Here is an 18,071-nt window from a genome sequence, read left to right on the forward strand (position 1 = left end):
CCTTCCCCAGACTCGAGTCCGTCTTCCAGCTTACACAGCCATGGGACCAGAAGTAGGTGTGGCAGGTTCCCCAGGCGGCAGCAAGAGGCCTGGAATAAGGCAGATTGGGGGTGGGGGGACGGTAGCCAAGGGACTCGAAGCCATGGGGCTTGTTCAAGAATTAAGCCTGCTCTCTTGTCCGTTCCTTGCTTATAAAAGTATGGAAACGAAGAGACCCAGAAGAAGTGAAGCTAATGACCCACGCGTTGCAACTGGAGCGGTAAGGTCTCCCCTTTCTATCTCGTCCCCGCCCTTTACTAAAATTCCACGTTCAGGAAACCGGATCCGGCAATTCACGCCGGAAGCGGAAATTGTTTTCGCCCCTAGCAGACACGCGCGCCTGGTTTCATCACCTTCCGTCTCTCTGGGGCCTTTGCTAGGGTTACCCAAAGATTTGCCTGCTCAAATGTCTCTGAGAGCTACGAGAAGCCAGAGTTGATAGTCACTGCGCTGTCCTTGGTAAGCTACCCAGAAGTGCTGGACTCGAAGCCAGAAAAACTTTGAATGGAGACGATTTTGTCTTCGTCCAGTTTTGCGGTCTTGCCAGCTCTTGATATAAAGGGGCTTGCGCTCAGTCAGGCGGCCCCTGGGCCAACCTACTTCCTTTTTGAGCAAGATGGCGGGCGACGAGCCGGGAGTGACTCTGGGGCAGCCACATCTATCTCGCCAGGATTTGACCACCTTGGTGAGTCCGCTCCCTGACCCGAGCGCTGGTGCAATTCTGGATTTGGGGGACACCCAAAGAGTGTGTGCCCGTGGGGAGGCGAGCGGGGCCGAAGTGCAAAGCGGCGGAATTGGGGCGAGGCGGCGCTCGCTCGGCCAGGGGGCAGCCCGGGTGCCGGCTCTCCGGACCTGCGCTTGCGCCAGGCCGGCGGAAAGTCGGGAGGGGATGGAGGCCTGGCGAAGCTGGGGGATCCCCGGGTGTGTGCGCATTTCCGACAGCCCTCCGCCTGCACAGGCTGCATCTGAGTAGTTCCTGGGGCTGAGGATGGGGAGCGTGCGGGATGGCTGGGGAGAATCTGGTGTTCCCTCCAATACCCCGTTCTGAGTTGAGTCTCAGTTATAATTCCACTTGCTAAAAGGTAAAGGGCTCTTGGAACTTTGCAACAAGCAGTTTTGATATGGAAATGTGTTTTGGGAGAGCAAGTTAGGAGCATTTCGGAAAGATGGGAAGTGACAGTCGATAACCATTTATTAAGTATCTTCCATGTGCCAGGCTTGTGCTAAGTGCTGGGGAGACAAAGGAAGGTAAAAGAAAGGGCTTGATCTCAGGAGCTCAAGGTCTAACAGGTTATAGACGATATAAAAACAGCTATTTAATAGAGAAGACAAATTGGAAATTACAAAAAGATATGAGACTACAGTTAAGAGGGATCAGGAAAAGGCTTCCTGGAGAAGGTGAGATTTTTAGCTGGGGTTTGAAAGAAGCCTGAGAGAGGGAGTGGGTATTGACAGTTCACTTTTGTTAAGTGGCATTTTACAAATTGACTAAATTGTAATGTGCTTTCTTATAGGATGTTACCAAGTTGACTCCGCTTTCACATGAAGTTATCAGCAGACAAGCCACGATCAATATAGGTGAGATTTAGTAATTGTTAAAAGAGTGCTCGTGGAGTCAGGAGATCTAGATTCTATCCTTGGCTAAGATGTATTATGATCTTGTACAAGTCACTTAAGCTCTCTAAACTGCGGTTTCCTTTTCAGTCAAATGACCACTTATGGACAGGTAATTAAGGAGCACTAATCCTGTGCCTATGGTAGATGCAAAGAAATAAGTAACAACATGACTTTTAAAAAGGTTTTTTAGTTACATATAGAAAAAGGTTTTGACAATTGAATAGCATGACTTAAAAAAAGTCAGTAATATATGTGCAATTATCTCATTTCCTTACTATACTATAAATTCTCCACAGGCCATAATCTCTCTAACCTTTCTCTGAACACTTCTCACAGAGCTTGCACATACTAAAAAACATTGGTGAATGTTGAAAGGAATTTCTGAATACAGGGAGGTTGTAGTTAGAGAAATAAGTCAAACCCAACAAAAGTTAACAATACTATATTGTGTTTTACATTAGTGCTATTCTGACTCCAGAGGGTATTTAGAGAAAGAAGCTTTAATAGTTACCTTGCTACTTCATCACAATATTATTTAGAGTATTAATCATGCAACCAGAAAGCATTTATCAAAGACCCTGCTACTATCAAAGCACTGTCCTGAATACCAGAGATAGAACAACAGATTGAAATTGTCCAGACCCTCAAGAAGCTTACATTGGGAAGCAACATGTACACATATAAATGCATACAAAATTAATAAAAGGTAATTTTCAGTGAAAGGAACTACCTACCAGGTGGGAGGATCAGAAAAGGTGTTATATAGGAAGTATCACTGGAGCTGAACTTTGAATGAAATTAAGGATAAGAAGTAGAATAAGGAGAGAGTTGAGTATGTCCCTGGCAGAGATGGGAGATAGAATGTCATTTGTGAGGAATGGGAAGAACACTTTAAGTAGACCATGGAGTTCATGAAAGAGTAATGTTTATAATGTGAAAAAGCAAACAAGAGAAATAAGGTAAGTACAGTCAGTAAATAAGCATAAGCTGTAAAACGTAAATTGGATAGTTTTTATTCCATGCTAAATAGGAACATATTTGTTGAGTGAATTCAATGCTTCTAATATCAATATTTGTACATATAATAATAGTTGATATTTATATGGTGCTTTAAAATTTTCAAGGTGCTTCATATATCTCATTTCATCTTTGTGACAACCTTTTCAGAAGCAGTATTATAGTTAATATTCTTATTTTATAGAAGTAAAAAGTTGGAGGATTTACACCAAGATAGGCATGGTATCTTGTAATTTCTAAGTTGATGTAATGTAACTTCAAACCTAAGGATCATAGTTAACAAGTATTTTCACATGGTATGAACACACTTCAGAATTGGAGGGAAAAAGTGCTCTTAAACTATATAGGTAGCTTTATTTAAGTAAATTTAGTGAAAGGTTAATTCAAAAAAATTTTTTACAGCATATCAGAAATATTGTACAAGCTTTGAACTTGTATTGTGAGCCTGGAAAAGGATTTTCTGACAGTGGCTGGCTTGTTCTCTGCATTCTGTCTTCATCTGACCACTATTTTTTTTTTTTAACAGAACCACCTTTCTTCCCTTCCCTTCAAAAAATCCTAGTCTCTTCCAAAGAACAGGAGAGACAACATAATGTAAAGAATACTAAACTTGAAGTTGAGAAACCTAGGTTCTCATCTCAGATCTGTAATTGTGATTGTGTAACTTTAAATAATTCACCTCTCTCTGGAGCTCAGTATTCCTACTTATAAAATTGTCTGTGATTTTAGATTGAATAGAAAAAGTTATATACTAGTAGGTCTTCAATATAAGAATTTTCCCACTCAATAATTCTTTTGAAATGTCAGAAAAACCAAGTAAAGAATCACTTATTGAGTACAATTTATTTACAAGCTCTTCTTGTCTTTAGGACTTTTTATATAGTTTCACATTTCTGTAGTTACTTTTTAAAACTATGATGTTTACTTAGTGTTGTTTATTGTTAAGCAGTATTTAGTAATATTGCTTGGAGTATGGTTCACTATCAGATTTAGTGCTGAAATGAATCTTAGACATTTTTTTGTCCAATCCTAGATTAAGACTCAGTTGTTAAGTAACTTGTCTAAGCTTGTCCAGGTATTTCGAGTGCTTATTTACAGAGGTGTAAAAAATGTTCCAGATGTGCTTCATGATTTTAAGTGTACTTAGTCATTTTTGTGGCAAACATCCTGAAAGCTGTGTCTTTTTTATGTTATTCTTTGATCAGGATGAAGCAGATAATTTTCAGCAGTCAGTTCATTGGAAGAATAATTTACTCACATATTTTGTTATTCTAGAACAAAACTTTGATTGTAAGATATGGAGTATGAAATTTTGATTGTGGTACTACTACTACACTTTAGACTTGACCAGTCTCTAATACAGTTTATAAAGTAATACTTTTGTTTAACTGGTTCTCATTTGATTTTTTGTGTTTGATTGTAGGTACAATTGGTCATGTAGCACACGGAAAGTCAACAGTAGTAAAAGCTATTTCTGGAGTTCACACTGTCCGATTCAAAAATGAGCTGGAAAGAAATATTACCATTAAATTGGGATATGCTAATGCTAAGGTTAGTTGTTTAATGTTGGAAAGAGAAAAAAATTGCCTGGGTTCAAGATGTATATAAATGGTCATCTTTAAGACCTTTTTCATTGAAATTTTAGATTTACAAACTTGATGACCCAAGTTGTTCTCGGCCAGAATGTTACAGATCTTGTGGAAGTAGCACACCTGATGAATTTCCTACAGACATTCCAGGAACTAAAGGAAACTTCAAATTAGTCAGGTGACTGATCTGTTTTTTTTTTCTTTATATTTTCTTTATATTTCGTGCCCTGTTATCTTTTATGTCATTAAAAAAAGCTGGAAAGTTTGACAGTGATATATAACAGCCATCTGAAGTCATATATTGATGAAGATAAAATTATGTCTCTGAAAATATTGGGATCCCAGACACTTGCAATAAATATATGCTTTGGCCCATAGATGTAGCAGTTTAGAATAGTTATTGAGTACATGGATGTAAAAGGTCATTTAAAAAGTGTTGGCTTAATGTCTTATTGATCTTTCCCCCAGTAATTGTAAAGTTGCTCTTAATGAAAGTGAGTTTCAGAAAAAGAAAAAAGGATTCTGTGTTTGTTTTTTTTAATATTCTCTTTTCACCAGCTTTTCGATGCCCCTATCTTCTGAATATTTTTAAGTTTCTACAAGATGTACTGGTGATGCTTAAGTAAGTTTGGGACTATTTTAATTTTTGAGTGTCTCAAAAGGAAATTGGGCAATAACCTACTTTACAATGTTTCACCTTGTTTATATTGGGCATTAAAAGCTTTCTAGGTGGTTGCTTGCCATAGCTTGCTTATTTAGTAGCATAAGAGGTGTCATAGAGATTTGTGAGCAGCCACTCTGCTGATGAAAATTTTATGGGGTTTTTGTTTGTTCTGAATTGTTAATAGAGAAAATTTGTAGAAATATAGACAATAAAATTAAGGGGGAGAAAAGTCGGTAGAGTTGGAAAAATAGATTAGAAATCAGATTATCTATTCTAGCCCCCATCATTTTACAGATTAGGAAACGTGTTTCATTATGCTTTTTAGTTTTCAGTATGCCTATTGAAAGGACTAAAGTGATATGTTTGGGAAGAGCCCTGGTTTTGGAGTCAGATGACCAGTTCCAGCCTTCACTACACTGGTTACTAGTTGTGAGACTGAGCAAATTATTTAATCTTTCTAACCCTCAATTTCTTCATCTATGAGATTTGCTTTTGTTTTGTTTGAGAAGTTTTTGAAAGTCTGTTTTGCTATAATGTAAATAATGTACTTTATAAGTAATTTAACCTTGATAAAATTGTGTCTTTATTACATGTTACATGTTCTAATTATAAACTAGTTGCCTGATATTTATTTTTTTCCTCTAATTATTAGACATGTCTCCTTTGTGGATTGTCCTGGTCACGATATTTTGATGGCTACTATGCTGAACGGTGCAGCAGTCATGGATGCAGCTCTGTTATTAATAGGTAAATAGGGCATCAAAAGTTAAATATATGAAAATTCCATTTGCAATATTAAGATAAACATAGGCTATTAAGAATATAACTAACCTCTTACTGAAATTTGCTATTGAGGAGAATAATCATGCCATTAACCACATATCTCTTGGTATCACAAATAAGTGACAGTATTTATTGTAGGGTCATTGGGTCACATCTATTATAGCAACTGAATTCAAGAAGCATTTATTGAATTTTTGTTACATGCCAGGCATTGCATTAAATATAACAAAATAAAAGCAAAATCGTCCTTTCCCTCAAGGTTATTTATTGCATTCTATATAGTCTGTTGAGGGAAACAATATAGATACAACTAAGTACAGAATATAGACATAGTTTTGGGGGAGTAGGAGAATGCTAATAATGGAGGAAGGAATTAGAAAAGGCCTATAGGGTCTTGATCAATGACACATGTAAAACCCAGTGGAATTCCTTGTTGGCTATGGGAAAGGGGTAGGCGGAGGGAAGGAAAAGAACATGAATCATGTAACCATGGAAAAATACTCTAAATTAGTTAAATAAATGAACTTAATTTTTAAAAAATGAAGGCCAAACAACAGCAAAAAAAAAAAGGCCTAATAGGAAATGGCATCTGAGTTGTGTCTTCAAAGTAATAGGGCATGAAAGATAACTTGTTAAAAAAAGAATTTAATTTAAACATCTGAGTTAACTTTAAATTTCATCTTTTACTGAAAAATTAGAGAGGGATAAATTTACTTGTTCAAAAAGTTACTTTGAAACATCTCATAAATTATTGGAATTTCCAATAAACACTCACTACTTTTGCTTCACTGCAGATTGTATGTAGTGTTGAAAATCTAAAAAAATCTTTAAGTTTATTATGGTTGTGTCAAAGAAGCCTGTGTTGGGAGTATTTTTGTATGCACTTATCTATCCATAGAGAGAAATTCTGTGACTTTTGGTCATAAAGGAAACAAAGCCTGGATAGTTCAAGGCAACTGAGCACCACTCTCAGAAAGGTTGAAGTGGTAAGGAAGAGATAAACCACATGATGAATCAGGAACATTACCTTCACCTAGCAATGATAATTTGAGAATTTTTACTTACAGAAAAATTATGAAGTACTCAAGTAATTGAATAATCTCAGATTTTCTCTTGGAAAACTGAAACACAATGTTAAATTAATGAGGGGGACTTGTCAGTACTTTATCTAATATCTATTGATATTTAGAAGTACCTGTTTGTTTTTCATATCTGATTGTTTCCCTTGGTTATTGAGAAGTAGCTAGGATATTTTGAGTGAAGTGGGTTTTTTGGTTGTTTTTTTGTCTTAGAGTTTTTTTACCCTTCTGACAATAAAATTGGATGTTGAGTTTGTATATTTAAAGCATTATATGCTAGAATAAGAGTAAAATCTGTTGAAAGAAGAGGTGTGAAGTGTTTAAATTTTATGTGTACTGTCAGAAAGTAATTTTTAAATGAGTATTTAGAAAAGATTGTTGGATAAATGCTTACCACCTTATATATTCATACTGATCTTTTCTTTCTCTTCTTCATGTAGCTGGCAATGAGTCTTGTCCTCAACCTCAGACTTCTGAGCATCTAGCAGCCATTGAAATCATGAAATTAAAGCACATTCTGATTCTACAGAATAAGATTGATTTGGTGAAGGAAAGTCAGGCTAAGGAACAATATGAACAAATCCTTGCATTTGTACAAGGTAAGTAGCTGTAATAACTAGTAAGTGATTGTTAAGAATTGTATACTAAAAGTTCCCTGCAATATAAATCCTTCAAAGTATTAAATGAGTTTTTAATAAAGATAGCCAAACCTAAACAGAGCTATAAATCCAGGCACCCATTTCTGGATCTAATCCTTTTGTCACTTTAATAAGTGACACTAAGCATGTTTTTCTAAAATTTGCTGTGCTCAAGTATTAAGTATCCAATGCTCATGGGAAGAGAATTAAGCTAATTTGGCAGAGAGCAAGGTGCAGTGGAAAACACTGAATTTGGTGTTTGAAGGCATAGTTTTGAACCTCAGACCTCTATTGCTTGGAGTTTTCTAAATTCCCTTTAACTTTAATATCTACGATCCTGTGACTAATAATTTATTTAGTTTTTCTTACTTTAATGATGGGGAAAGTTGCTGCTAATCTTAAGCATTTTTGTTTTCCCCTACTTAAACTTCAGAGAAAACTAGAATGAATTACATGCTGTAAGCTCAGTTGGGTCATAAGAGAGAAGGTATAGTACTTGAAAGACTTGTTTGGCATACTTATATTACAAGTCAAACACATCATTTGAGGTAACCTTTTGATTAGTCAAGAGTCTATAATTTTGTTTTAACTCTTATTACAAAATTAATTACATAGACTAGAACTTAGCCAGTTATGGTGTAGCTTCCCTAGTAGTCATTTTGTCTACTTTGTAGAAATATTAAAATATATTTACAATTTCTTTTGAAAGAAATTTCTAACTTTTCAAAGTAAAATTATACCTATGCTCAGCCAAAATTTGTGTAAGGCTGTTTAAATATCTTTTTAGTGCTCTTAGATGTCATATGAAACAAGTATCTAATAGTGTCGTTTCTATAAAGCCAAATTTTGAAGCTTTCCATTTTTCATTGGAACAGGTACAGTTGCAGAGGGAGCTCCTATTATTCCAATTTCTGCTCAGCTGAAGTATAATATTGAAGTTGTTTGTGAATACATAGTAAAGAAAATTCCAGTACCCCCAAGAGACTTTACTTCAGAACCCAGACTTATTGGTAAGTTTATAAGTTGATGACATGCATTTCTTTTGACACTTCTTTTCTATCTATATCTCTTCATACGCTACCTTCAAGGATCTATGTTACCATATATGTGAATATTTTTTGCTGATAAAATTGCAACCTTCTTCATATACTTAATTGTTATGGCCCCTTAGAATTCATCACTTGGGCCAGACCTCTAATGAGACCAAATTTATGAGGCTGATCCTCAGATGCCAGAAATAAAATCTCAAACCTAAGGTTCACACTTTCAGGGTATTTACATTTGAGTAAGCCCTTGAGTATAGCCTTTGGAAATTTATGGTCACCACACCATGATCATCATCTAAGTAGGATTTCAGTGGTAATATCTCCATATGGATTGACTTAGGAATATAGTTTTTTTTGAGTAGATCTTGTGAAGATAAATGAAATAGTATATACAAGGTAATTGGAACTTATAATAAAATAATGGAGATATATAATCCAATTTTAAGAGTGTTAGAGTTGAATTCTTCAAAGCAGAACGGAAGTGTACAATAGTAAATAGAAAGCTTTTAGAATTTATTATCAAGTATTCTTATATGACCAAATTCTGAAAAATGTCTGGACAATATTATGGGGGAATGAGGTGTATCTAATACAGGGGTAATGTTTTAGAACTTCTAAACAAACCATCAAGAAAGGCTTTTATCTCACTTTCCCCATGGTTTTAAATTTTTTAAATGCCATACTTAAACTGAAATCCATGACATCTATTCTTTGATTTTTTTTCCTCCCTTGAATCTATTAGTTAACAACTATGAAAAATGTATCTAATGCTGTGTATTGCCAGATCTCCATAATTTTTAAAAAGTTAATTTGATAAATTGCTGAAAGTCTTGAAATAGCACAATTGGTTCTTAGTGACTCTATGTCCTTTTTTAGTTATTCGGTCTTTTGACGTCAACAAGCCTGGTTGTGAAGTTGATGACCTTAAGGGTGGTGTGGCTGGTGGTAGTATTCTCAAAGGAGTATTAAAGGTAATCTTTTAAGAAGAAAATCCAACTTATTAAAACATAATCCTACTCTCTTTTTCCCCCTATTTTGCTCAAAGGAAAGGTCAGAAAAGGCTATAAATATAAAAAATAAACTTGGTATCATAATATCATGAATTGTTAGATATGTGCTCTTTATTAATTGCCTTATCTTCCCTGTCTAAAATGTAAGCTCAATTTGGGTAGAGACTATGTATTCCTCCTTTGTGATCCCATGACATCTAATTCAGTATTTGGCATATATTTGGTGCTTGATTAATACGTGTTATTGGTTGTGATTTTTGAGCATATTTCTATCTCCAACTCTTACCAGGTTTTAACAAATCATAGGTTATAGCAAACTCCTTAAGGTTGTGATGGTCTAGATGTTACTACTTGCTTCTCATGAACTTATTTACTTATTTCTAGGTGGGGCAGGAGTTGGAGGTCAGGCCTGGCATTGTCTCTAAAGATAGTGAAGGGAAACTCATGTGTAAGCCAATCTTTTCCAAAATTGTATCACTTTTTGCAGAGCATAATGACCTGCAGTATGCTGCTCCTGGAGGCCTTATTGGTAAGAATTTTTTTTTTCTGTTTAATCAAAATACCTCTATTTGAAAATTATTAGATTCCTAATGAAACAAAGCAGAAATACAGTAACCTTTATGGAAGGGGAACCTTTAAATTTTAAAATCTTCATTTTTAGTATTAGAGTAGTACCCTCTCACTCTTAAAGTGTCATAGAAAGTTAATTCAGCTGATCTTTTTTTTTTTTAATCCTTAACTTCTGTGTATTGGCTCCTAGGTGGAAGAGTGGTGAGGGTGGGCAATGGGGGTCACGCAGCTGGGAAGTGTCTTGAGGCCGGATTTGAACCTAGGACCTCCCATCTCTAGGCCTGACTCTCAATCCACTGAGCTACCTAGCTGCCCCGATCATTATTTTTTAAAAAAAACTTTGAAAAGAAAAGTTGAGAAATCTTAGTATGGATTATTCTGTTTAGCTCTGAGATGTAAATCTTATATTTGGAACAGTAAAATTAGCAGCATTTAATCACATTTATTTTTCTTTTTAAAAAATCTGCATATAGATTATATGTGGCAAGTACTTAAATGTGTCAACTAGTTTGTGTTGTATTTGCACTGGAATGATAGATGGGAGCATTGGTAGAAGAGAAAATACCATGTTATTTCCTGATTGTTTCAAATATTGATAATAGGATTTCTAGCCTATCTGGACTTTTACCATTTGCCTGCTGGGGCACAAAAATACCGCTGATATTGATGGAAGAATGTAAAAGTAGTGATAAGCATAGATTTAGACTTGGATGAGTTCTTAGAGACACATACAACTCTGTCTTTACAAGGGAGAAAGGTTTTGTTGATTTCAACCTACTGAATTTAGTATTTCCAAACATTGTTTTGGAGTTTTGTTTTTTGTTTTTGGTAGGAGTTCTTTAGTGAGGGAGAAGTAATTCCTTTGCCTATATGAGATTTTCAGCTATGGAGTTCATTTCTATTTTCCTTTTTTCATAATTATCAACATTTGATAAATAACTATTTTTCTCTAGCCATGCCATATATATGTGTGTGTATAAATGGAAATATTGCAAACTAATTTTTTTAGCCCTTACCTTTTGTCTTAGAACCAATACTATGTACTGGTTTTAAGGTAGAAGAGCAGTAAGGGCTAGGCAATGGAGGCCAAGTGTCTTGCTCAGTCACACAGCTAGGGGGGGTATCTATGGCCACATTTGAACCTAGGATCTCTCCTGAGCCACCTAGCTTCCCCTTACTTCTACCTTTTTGAAGAAAGCTGTTATAGAGATGCAGATTTGTTGCACTGAGTTTGTTACAATCTGTACTATTTTGCAACTATTTTAAGACTTTAAATATAAACATTACATAATTATTTCATCTTGCCTTAGGGGTTGGAACAAAAATTGATCCAACTTTGTGCCGAGCTGACAGAATGGTGGGACAGGTTCTTGGTGCAGTTGGAGCATTGCCTGAAATCTTCACAGAATTGGAAATTTCCTATTTCCTGCTTAGAAGACTTTTAGGAGTGCGTACCGAAGGAGACAAAAAAGCAGCAAAAGTAAGTGTTGCAAAACAAGCAAGTTTTTTGTGAAACGTCTTTAAAAAAATTTTAGTGCTGTTAGTTTAATAAATGTAAATAGGAAAAGATGAAGTGACTGAGAAACAAAGGTTCGATTGTTTGAGCATATTTATTAAGCAATGCATTCCAATTGCCCAACAAATAGGGATGCAGGCCCCTTCTTCGGCTTAAGGCTGGACTCTGATTACAGGGGGAGACAGACTTTTATACATTAAAAACAATAAGATAAAATCAATTAATTAAAAGGAAACATGACATATAACATGATTTCTAATTGAAGGGAAGATTAGGCACTTTCCAAGTTTTCCCAACAAATGGTGCTTCCAATAATTCAGGAAAAGAGGTGTCCCATTCATCCCCAAGTATCTATAGATAATCAAAGGAGCATGTAAACAATAACTGGTTAATTTATATGGGACCATTTTTCATATGGTTGCTTCAGATGTACAATTATGAGAAAACTCCTTATATTGATCTTGAATCTGATTGCATTTCTGATCAACATAACCTAGGTCCTTGGCTAAGGATCTTTAAATAGCAGATACAGATGGTCTACTTTCCTAGCTGTGCAGGGCTAGGGTCAAATAATGCAATAAAGTTTCTTCCCAACTAAATAAACTTGCCTCACCAGACAGAATTTAGACTAGGTGCATAATGGAATAGAAAGGAAACTGCTAGTTCCAGAATGGAATCAAAAAGATGAGTCAGTGTATAGTTCATCCAAATCCCAAGATTACCCATTTGCTGTCCTAATTCCCACAATCCCCACGCATAAGTGACAAGGTCAGGAAAACAAGCAAAGATTTGAGACAGATGGTTATATTTTTAGAGGCAAAACTAACCTTATAACTCAGCCAAAGAGGCTTTAAACATGTTGCAGTCCTCTGTATTCCCCTCTCCCTCCCCCAGCAGTCTCCTGGTGTTATGTCTCAAGTCGTTCATCAGAAAATTGTCTTCCTGTACCCCCTACACATTGTACCTAAGTTACATATTTCTGTAATCTTCTGTTTGCCTGTATTGGTGAAGAAAAATGAATTTACAGGAAACTTAAATTTAGAAGCAATGTTAAGGAACACTGCCTTTTTGAACCATTAAGTTTATTAAATGATATTTTTTTCTGGTGTCAGTCTTGTTGCCCATTATCTGTCCTCTTCTAGTTCTGAAAGGAGGTAGATCATGAGACTAAATTTCATAGTATCTTAATGGAAGGATCAGGTCACATTGGCCGACACAATTGGCAGTTTTAAATATTTACAGGTTAGATGTCATTATAATGAAAAATATGCAACAAAGCTTTCCAAGACTTGATTATCATTTATGTCAAACAGTAACTTTGAGAATTAATTCCAGGACAAAAAAAAATTAGGTAATTCCTCAAAATGAAGTGTAACTAAATTCTGTCTATAATAATTACTAACCTACTTTAAGAAGCATTTTCTTAGTTCCCTTGTCCCTCTTGATTCTCTCCTTACTCTAGGTGCAAAAATTGTCCAAGAATGAAGTGCTCATGGTGAACATAGGCTCCTTGTCTACTGGAGGAAGAGTCAGTGCAGTAAAGGCTGATTTAGGCAAAATTGTTCTTACTAACCCTGTCTGCACAGAAATCGGAGAAAAAATTGCCCTTAGTCGAAGAGTTGAGAAACATTGGCGGTAAGTCACTAAGGATAAGTGCATAGGACAATTCTTGGTGGAGCTTGTCCTTTCTTTCCCTATCACCTCTATTCAAATCTCTACATTTGATCTTACTTAGATTTTAACCTTTATAACCTGTCACCTATTGGGTATATCATTACTATAAACTTGTTCCCAAATCCAGATCTTTCCCAAACTAGTTTCCTAACTTATTCTGTCAGGAGAAGCACAATTTTTTTTACCACATATCTTCAAGATCTTGAGTCATTAAAATTTTTTTTCTTGTTTAATTTTTATTCTGAATTTAACATATAACAAATAGAATATAGTAGGTCAGAAAAAAAGATTCATACTTGAAACTCTAGGTCTCCATTATACAGAAGCTTGTTTTTCTATGAAGAATATAATAAGACCAAGCTATAACTTCCAAATCTGCCCTTATTGCCTAGCCCTCCTTCTATTCTTTTCATTAAAAATTTTTTTTTAAGATGCCTCAGTGACCCTTTTTGGGAGAGAGAGAGGAAGGGAGTACCATCCTATCCCTATTTCCCCTCACCCAGTTTCAGTTGTATCTGACTCTGTGGCCCCATGGATTTTCTTGGCAAAGATAATGTGGTTTGCCATTTCCTTCTCTAGCTCATTTTACAAATGAGGAAAATGAGGCAGACAAGATTAAGTGATTTACCCAGGGTCACATAGCTAGTAAGAATCTGAGGCCAGGTTTGAACTGAAAATGAGTTTTCCTGACTCCAAGCTTGTAGCTACACCCCCCTCCCTTAATTTCTAGAGCCACCTTTATGTCCTCTTTATGTGATCAATTTCCAAGCTTTGTCCCTACTCATTGCCAATCTTATATGTTCTTATGAATTGTGACTTACTTTTTCATACTCTTGCACAGAGTGACCATCCTTCTATCCTATTTCATTTCAATAGTAAATGTCTTTTGTGTATAACATTTTTTGGTCCTAGATGAGATACAAGCTTAGCTAACATAGTCCTTTCCCTCATGGGGCTTTGTAATACATTTTTTTTAAACCCTTAACTTCTGTGTATTTACTTATAAGTGGAAGAGTGGTAAGGGTAGGCAGTGGGGGTCAAGTGACTTGCCCAGGGTTACACAGCTGGGAAGTGTCTGAGGCCGGATTTGAACCTAGGACCTCCCGTCTCTAGGCCTGGCTCTCAATCCACTGAGCTACCCAGCTGCCCCCTTTGTAATACATTTGTAATAAATAATATATGAAAAAGAGACGATTGTAAGATTTTGGAGTGAGAAGAGACCTTTGACGCCAACCCACTCATTTTGGAGGTGAAAGAGTTTAAGCAGTTTTTTCAGGAATATACACTTCTAAGTTAAATTTGAGATCAAAGAAAGGTTTCAGAAGGAGTTAATATTTTATTTGTTTTAAAGGTTGAGCTGAAATTCAGTAATGGAAAATGAGGAGGAGTGGCATTTCAGGCATAAGAACAACCTGAATAAAAGCAAAAGCAAAGTATAGCACATACATAAAGTGATTGAGATTTATACACAGAAGAAACCTCTACAGAAATTATTTAGTTAGTCCTCTTGTTTTACTTTGGAGGAATGTATGGGGGCAGTGAATCTGATAGTATTTGACCAGAGCATAGTGCACATGGAACATGAAGTATGACTAGAAAAATAGGGGAGTACTAATCACATATGACTTTTAGTGCCAAACAAGAATTAGAACTTGACTTATGTGATAAGGAACACTGAAGATTTTGAACATTGGAAAACTAACCAGATCTATTCCTAAGAAAGACAAATATGGGAGTAGTATTAAGAATGCTTTGGAGACAGGGGCCTCTCAGAAGACTTATTATTGTTTAGTGAAGTTGGTAATGAGTGTGCCCAGTGGTAGCAGTAGGAATTGAAGGGTAGAGATGAATGCTAGCAGTATTTCCAACAGAATTAATAAGACACAGTAAGCTGGGGTGATAGGAACAAATCAAATACTGTAGTTTTGAATGTGGGAAGCTATGTAACTAATAATGAAAGGCAGGAAAAGTAGAATTTTTGGAAAAAATAAGCTAGGTTTGGGACATCAGGTAGGAAGGTGCCCTGGACTTAATTCACAGTCCCCAGTCTGTACTTTGGGAAAAAAGTTTGGGCTAGAGATTCGGAATGAGAAATCATCTTTATAAGAGATAAAAGTTTCTAATGCCCTGTTCATTTACAGCTTGGTTTTCCTCACTAGTCCACATCAATCTCTTCATATGCCAACTTTCATTTTAACTGTTAAAAATCTTCATAGCAGGGGATGTATTTATTATTAAATATAAATCCACACATCTCTTGAGGCATAGTAGGAATTCAACTATTGAGTCAAATTTAACTTCAAAAATGAGTCAGAATTTTTCTTTTTTAAATAAGAAAGTAATCCTTTTTGTGGTATGGCTTGAAATCACTATACTTTTCTTTTTATTTGATTATACTTAAGTTTATTAGAGAGTGCATAAGTCCCTTTTTTGCAGTGGATCATTTTCTCACTAGATAGAATTCATTAAATAATATTGTATGACATGGCCAGTGTCTTTTATTTGCTAAGAGATGGCCTTTTTTAATGGGTGGGGGGGAGGTGCTTGTTAAGTTATTTTCCCCTCCTTCCCATCTAAGAAAAGAGAATCAATGAAACATTCTTAAGAATAATACATAAAATAAAGAACAGAAGGAAATTTAAAGGAAAATAGATAATTGAGATTTTTTTGAAACTTAACATTAAAATTTTTTAATGTCTGATAATTTTGTGGTTTTGCATATTATACTTTGTATGTAGAAGTGATCTTGTTTGTTGATGTTTTAAAAAGTAAATACGGCATATTTTCTCACTATATGCTAATGTATTTGTTGATACTAGTAACAATCCTTTGTGGTAGTATAAGATTTATCCCAATTTTATGGTTGCAAAAGTTGAGGCTTAAATAGAATATCTTCTGATTCTAGTCAGACCAATGATTTCCATACTGCACCATACAGGACTAGTTAGATTACAGAAGAGACAATAGTCCTTAACATTGCTTTTCTTTGACACCTTCTACAGGAGGCCTTTTCCCAGTATTTACAGCTATTATATAGCCTTCTTTTAAGATTGTCTTCTGTCTACTTTGTATCTTTGTGTATATAAGTAATGTCTGGCTCCTTAAGATAAAAACTTCTTGAAGACCTAAACTTAGAATTTTGGGGTTTTTTTTGGTTTGATTTGTTTTGCTTTTTGATAGTCACAGTTCTTAACATGCCTGGTACATAGTAAAAGCTTGATTTGACATATTAAGCACTTTGCAAAAAATTTTTTTAGACACTGACTTTAATTTGTGAGTCAAGTGAGAAAAGTTGTTACTTTTCTTAAACTACATCTCTACTGTGTGTACCTTCAAGCACTTTGCAAATTTTAAAGAGCTATATAACTGTTAATATTACAGCCTATGATTGTGTTTCCTTATTTACCTTCTATATTTTTTACCCTTTAATAATTTATTGTGGACATAAGAGTTAATATTCTTCAGAAAATTATTTTTATCCTTCCAAAATGATCTTTGTCCTCAAGTTTGCAGAGATGGTTCCTATATAGAACTAATTGTGATGGGCATAGGCACTTAGGTGGCCTGGTATTTAAATATTGATTGTATGATAGAAATGGTTTCATTATTGTTTAATGCTATATTTTCATTTTGCAGTTTGATTGGCTGGGGTCAGATAAGAAGAGGAGTTACAATCAAGCCAACGGTAGATGATGATTAAAGAACTACCACTTGAATGCCTAACTTTGGCTGAAGAGAAAGATTCCATTTAAATCTAGGGGTATATTTTCAGAGCAATAATGGGGAATTAATTTTTCAGCTCATTACATTTAGTAAACGCTGGTTAGTTTTCTCATTTCTTGTGATGAAAATTTAACCTCTGGTATTAAAATACTAGTCAGTGTCTGCAATAAGTGTAAAAATTGGCATAATGGTGGATTTGTTCCACATTTTAGCAGAAATTAATCATTCTCATACTACATGTCTAATTTATACATCAGTGCAGGTTTGAAATTAATAAACAATGCAGGTTTGAAATTAAGATATGTTTACAACAGTCAAAACAGCTTTATTGTCATACATTTAACAAAACTGTTTGAAATAAAGTTTTTCTTATTTTTTCATTGTTCCTTTGAATAGCCCAGGCCTCAAAAATTGTTTAGACAGTAAAATGCTTAAAAGAAATAAAACTTGTTTTGAAGACCAGGTATTATTTTGCACCATTATTTTTGTTTTTTTCTCTGACAGTGTATATGGAATAGTTATATTAGAGATAAAATTACTTTAAAGCAAAATTCCCTTTTAAAAATAAGTAGAAGCTCTGTTATAATTAACTGAAACACCTCTGCTTGTCCAAAATGTATTTAAGGATATTGTTTCTATATATGAGCCAGAATACTGTGATTTCTAGGACTTTTTCCCATTTACTTATAGTGGGTCACTATATTGCTTAGCAAGGTAAGAACCTTCCTCATCTCCACCCCCTTAGTAGCTTTAAAGCATCCAGCTGAGTCTTTCCATTGAAATCTTTGAAATAAGTGAAATATTAGATTTTTGTAGCAAAAATTCTAATATTCTTAGCTTTCTTTTGATTCAGTGTAATAAACCTTATAAGTAATTTTTCTCTGGCTCTTCTATATAATCTATGTGAAGTTATCTAATTATGTTTCAGTAGCTATGTAGAGTTGCATAGTTGATTTTGGAGATAGAAAAACCTGAGTATAATTCCCACCTGTAAGAAAGGTTACTATCTCAAGTTTCCCAGTCATCATTTACTATCCTCAGTGGAGGGAGTCAATGAGATATTCTCTATATTGATAAAAATTATTGAATGCCAAAAGAAATGTTGG

General features: G+C 35.1%; 1 protein-coding gene across 1 annotated transcript; it reads left to right on the forward strand.

Moving 5' to 3' along the window:
• The first annotated feature begins 646 nt into the window (after positions 1–646).
• On the forward strand, positions 647–17,429 carry EIF2S3 (eukaryotic translation initiation factor 2 subunit gamma). Its single transcript, XM_044666822.1, has 12 exons — positions 647–724; positions 1,554–1,617; positions 4,097–4,224; positions 4,319–4,440; positions 5,579–5,673; positions 7,229–7,387; positions 8,302–8,436; positions 9,349–9,443; positions 9,867–10,011; positions 11,363–11,532; positions 13,031–13,203; positions 16,879–17,429. Exons 1-12 carry the CDS (start codon positions 656–658, stop codon positions 16,940–16,942), a joined length of 1,419 nt encoding a protein of 472 aa, XP_044522757.1. The 5' UTR covers positions 647–655; the 3' UTR covers positions 16,943–17,429.
• The last annotated feature ends 642 nt before the right edge of the window (positions 17,430–18,071 follow it).

Source organism: Gracilinanus agilis, chromosome 3 (assembly GCF_016433145.1).
Source record: "Gracilinanus agilis isolate LMUSP501 chromosome 3, AgileGrace, whole genome shotgun sequence".
In the NCBI taxonomy this organism is placed as follows: domain Eukaryota; kingdom Metazoa; phylum Chordata; class Mammalia; order Didelphimorphia; family Didelphidae; genus Gracilinanus; species Gracilinanus agilis.

Bases quoted from the DNA above. Each gene is read 5' to 3' on its own strand.
- EIF2S3 (XM_044666822.1), top strand. From the start codon at position 656: ATGGCGGGCGACGAGCCGGGAGTGACTCTGGGGCAGCCACATCTATCT. The intron at 7,388-8,301 runs GTAAGTAGCTGT...TCATTGGAACAG, and splicing joins AATCCTTGCATTTGTACAAG to GTACAGTTGCAGAGGGAGCT. The intron at 13,204-16,878 runs GTAAGTCACTAA...TTCATTTTGCAG, and splicing joins AGAGTTGAGAAACATTGGCG to TTTGATTGGCTGGGGTCAGA.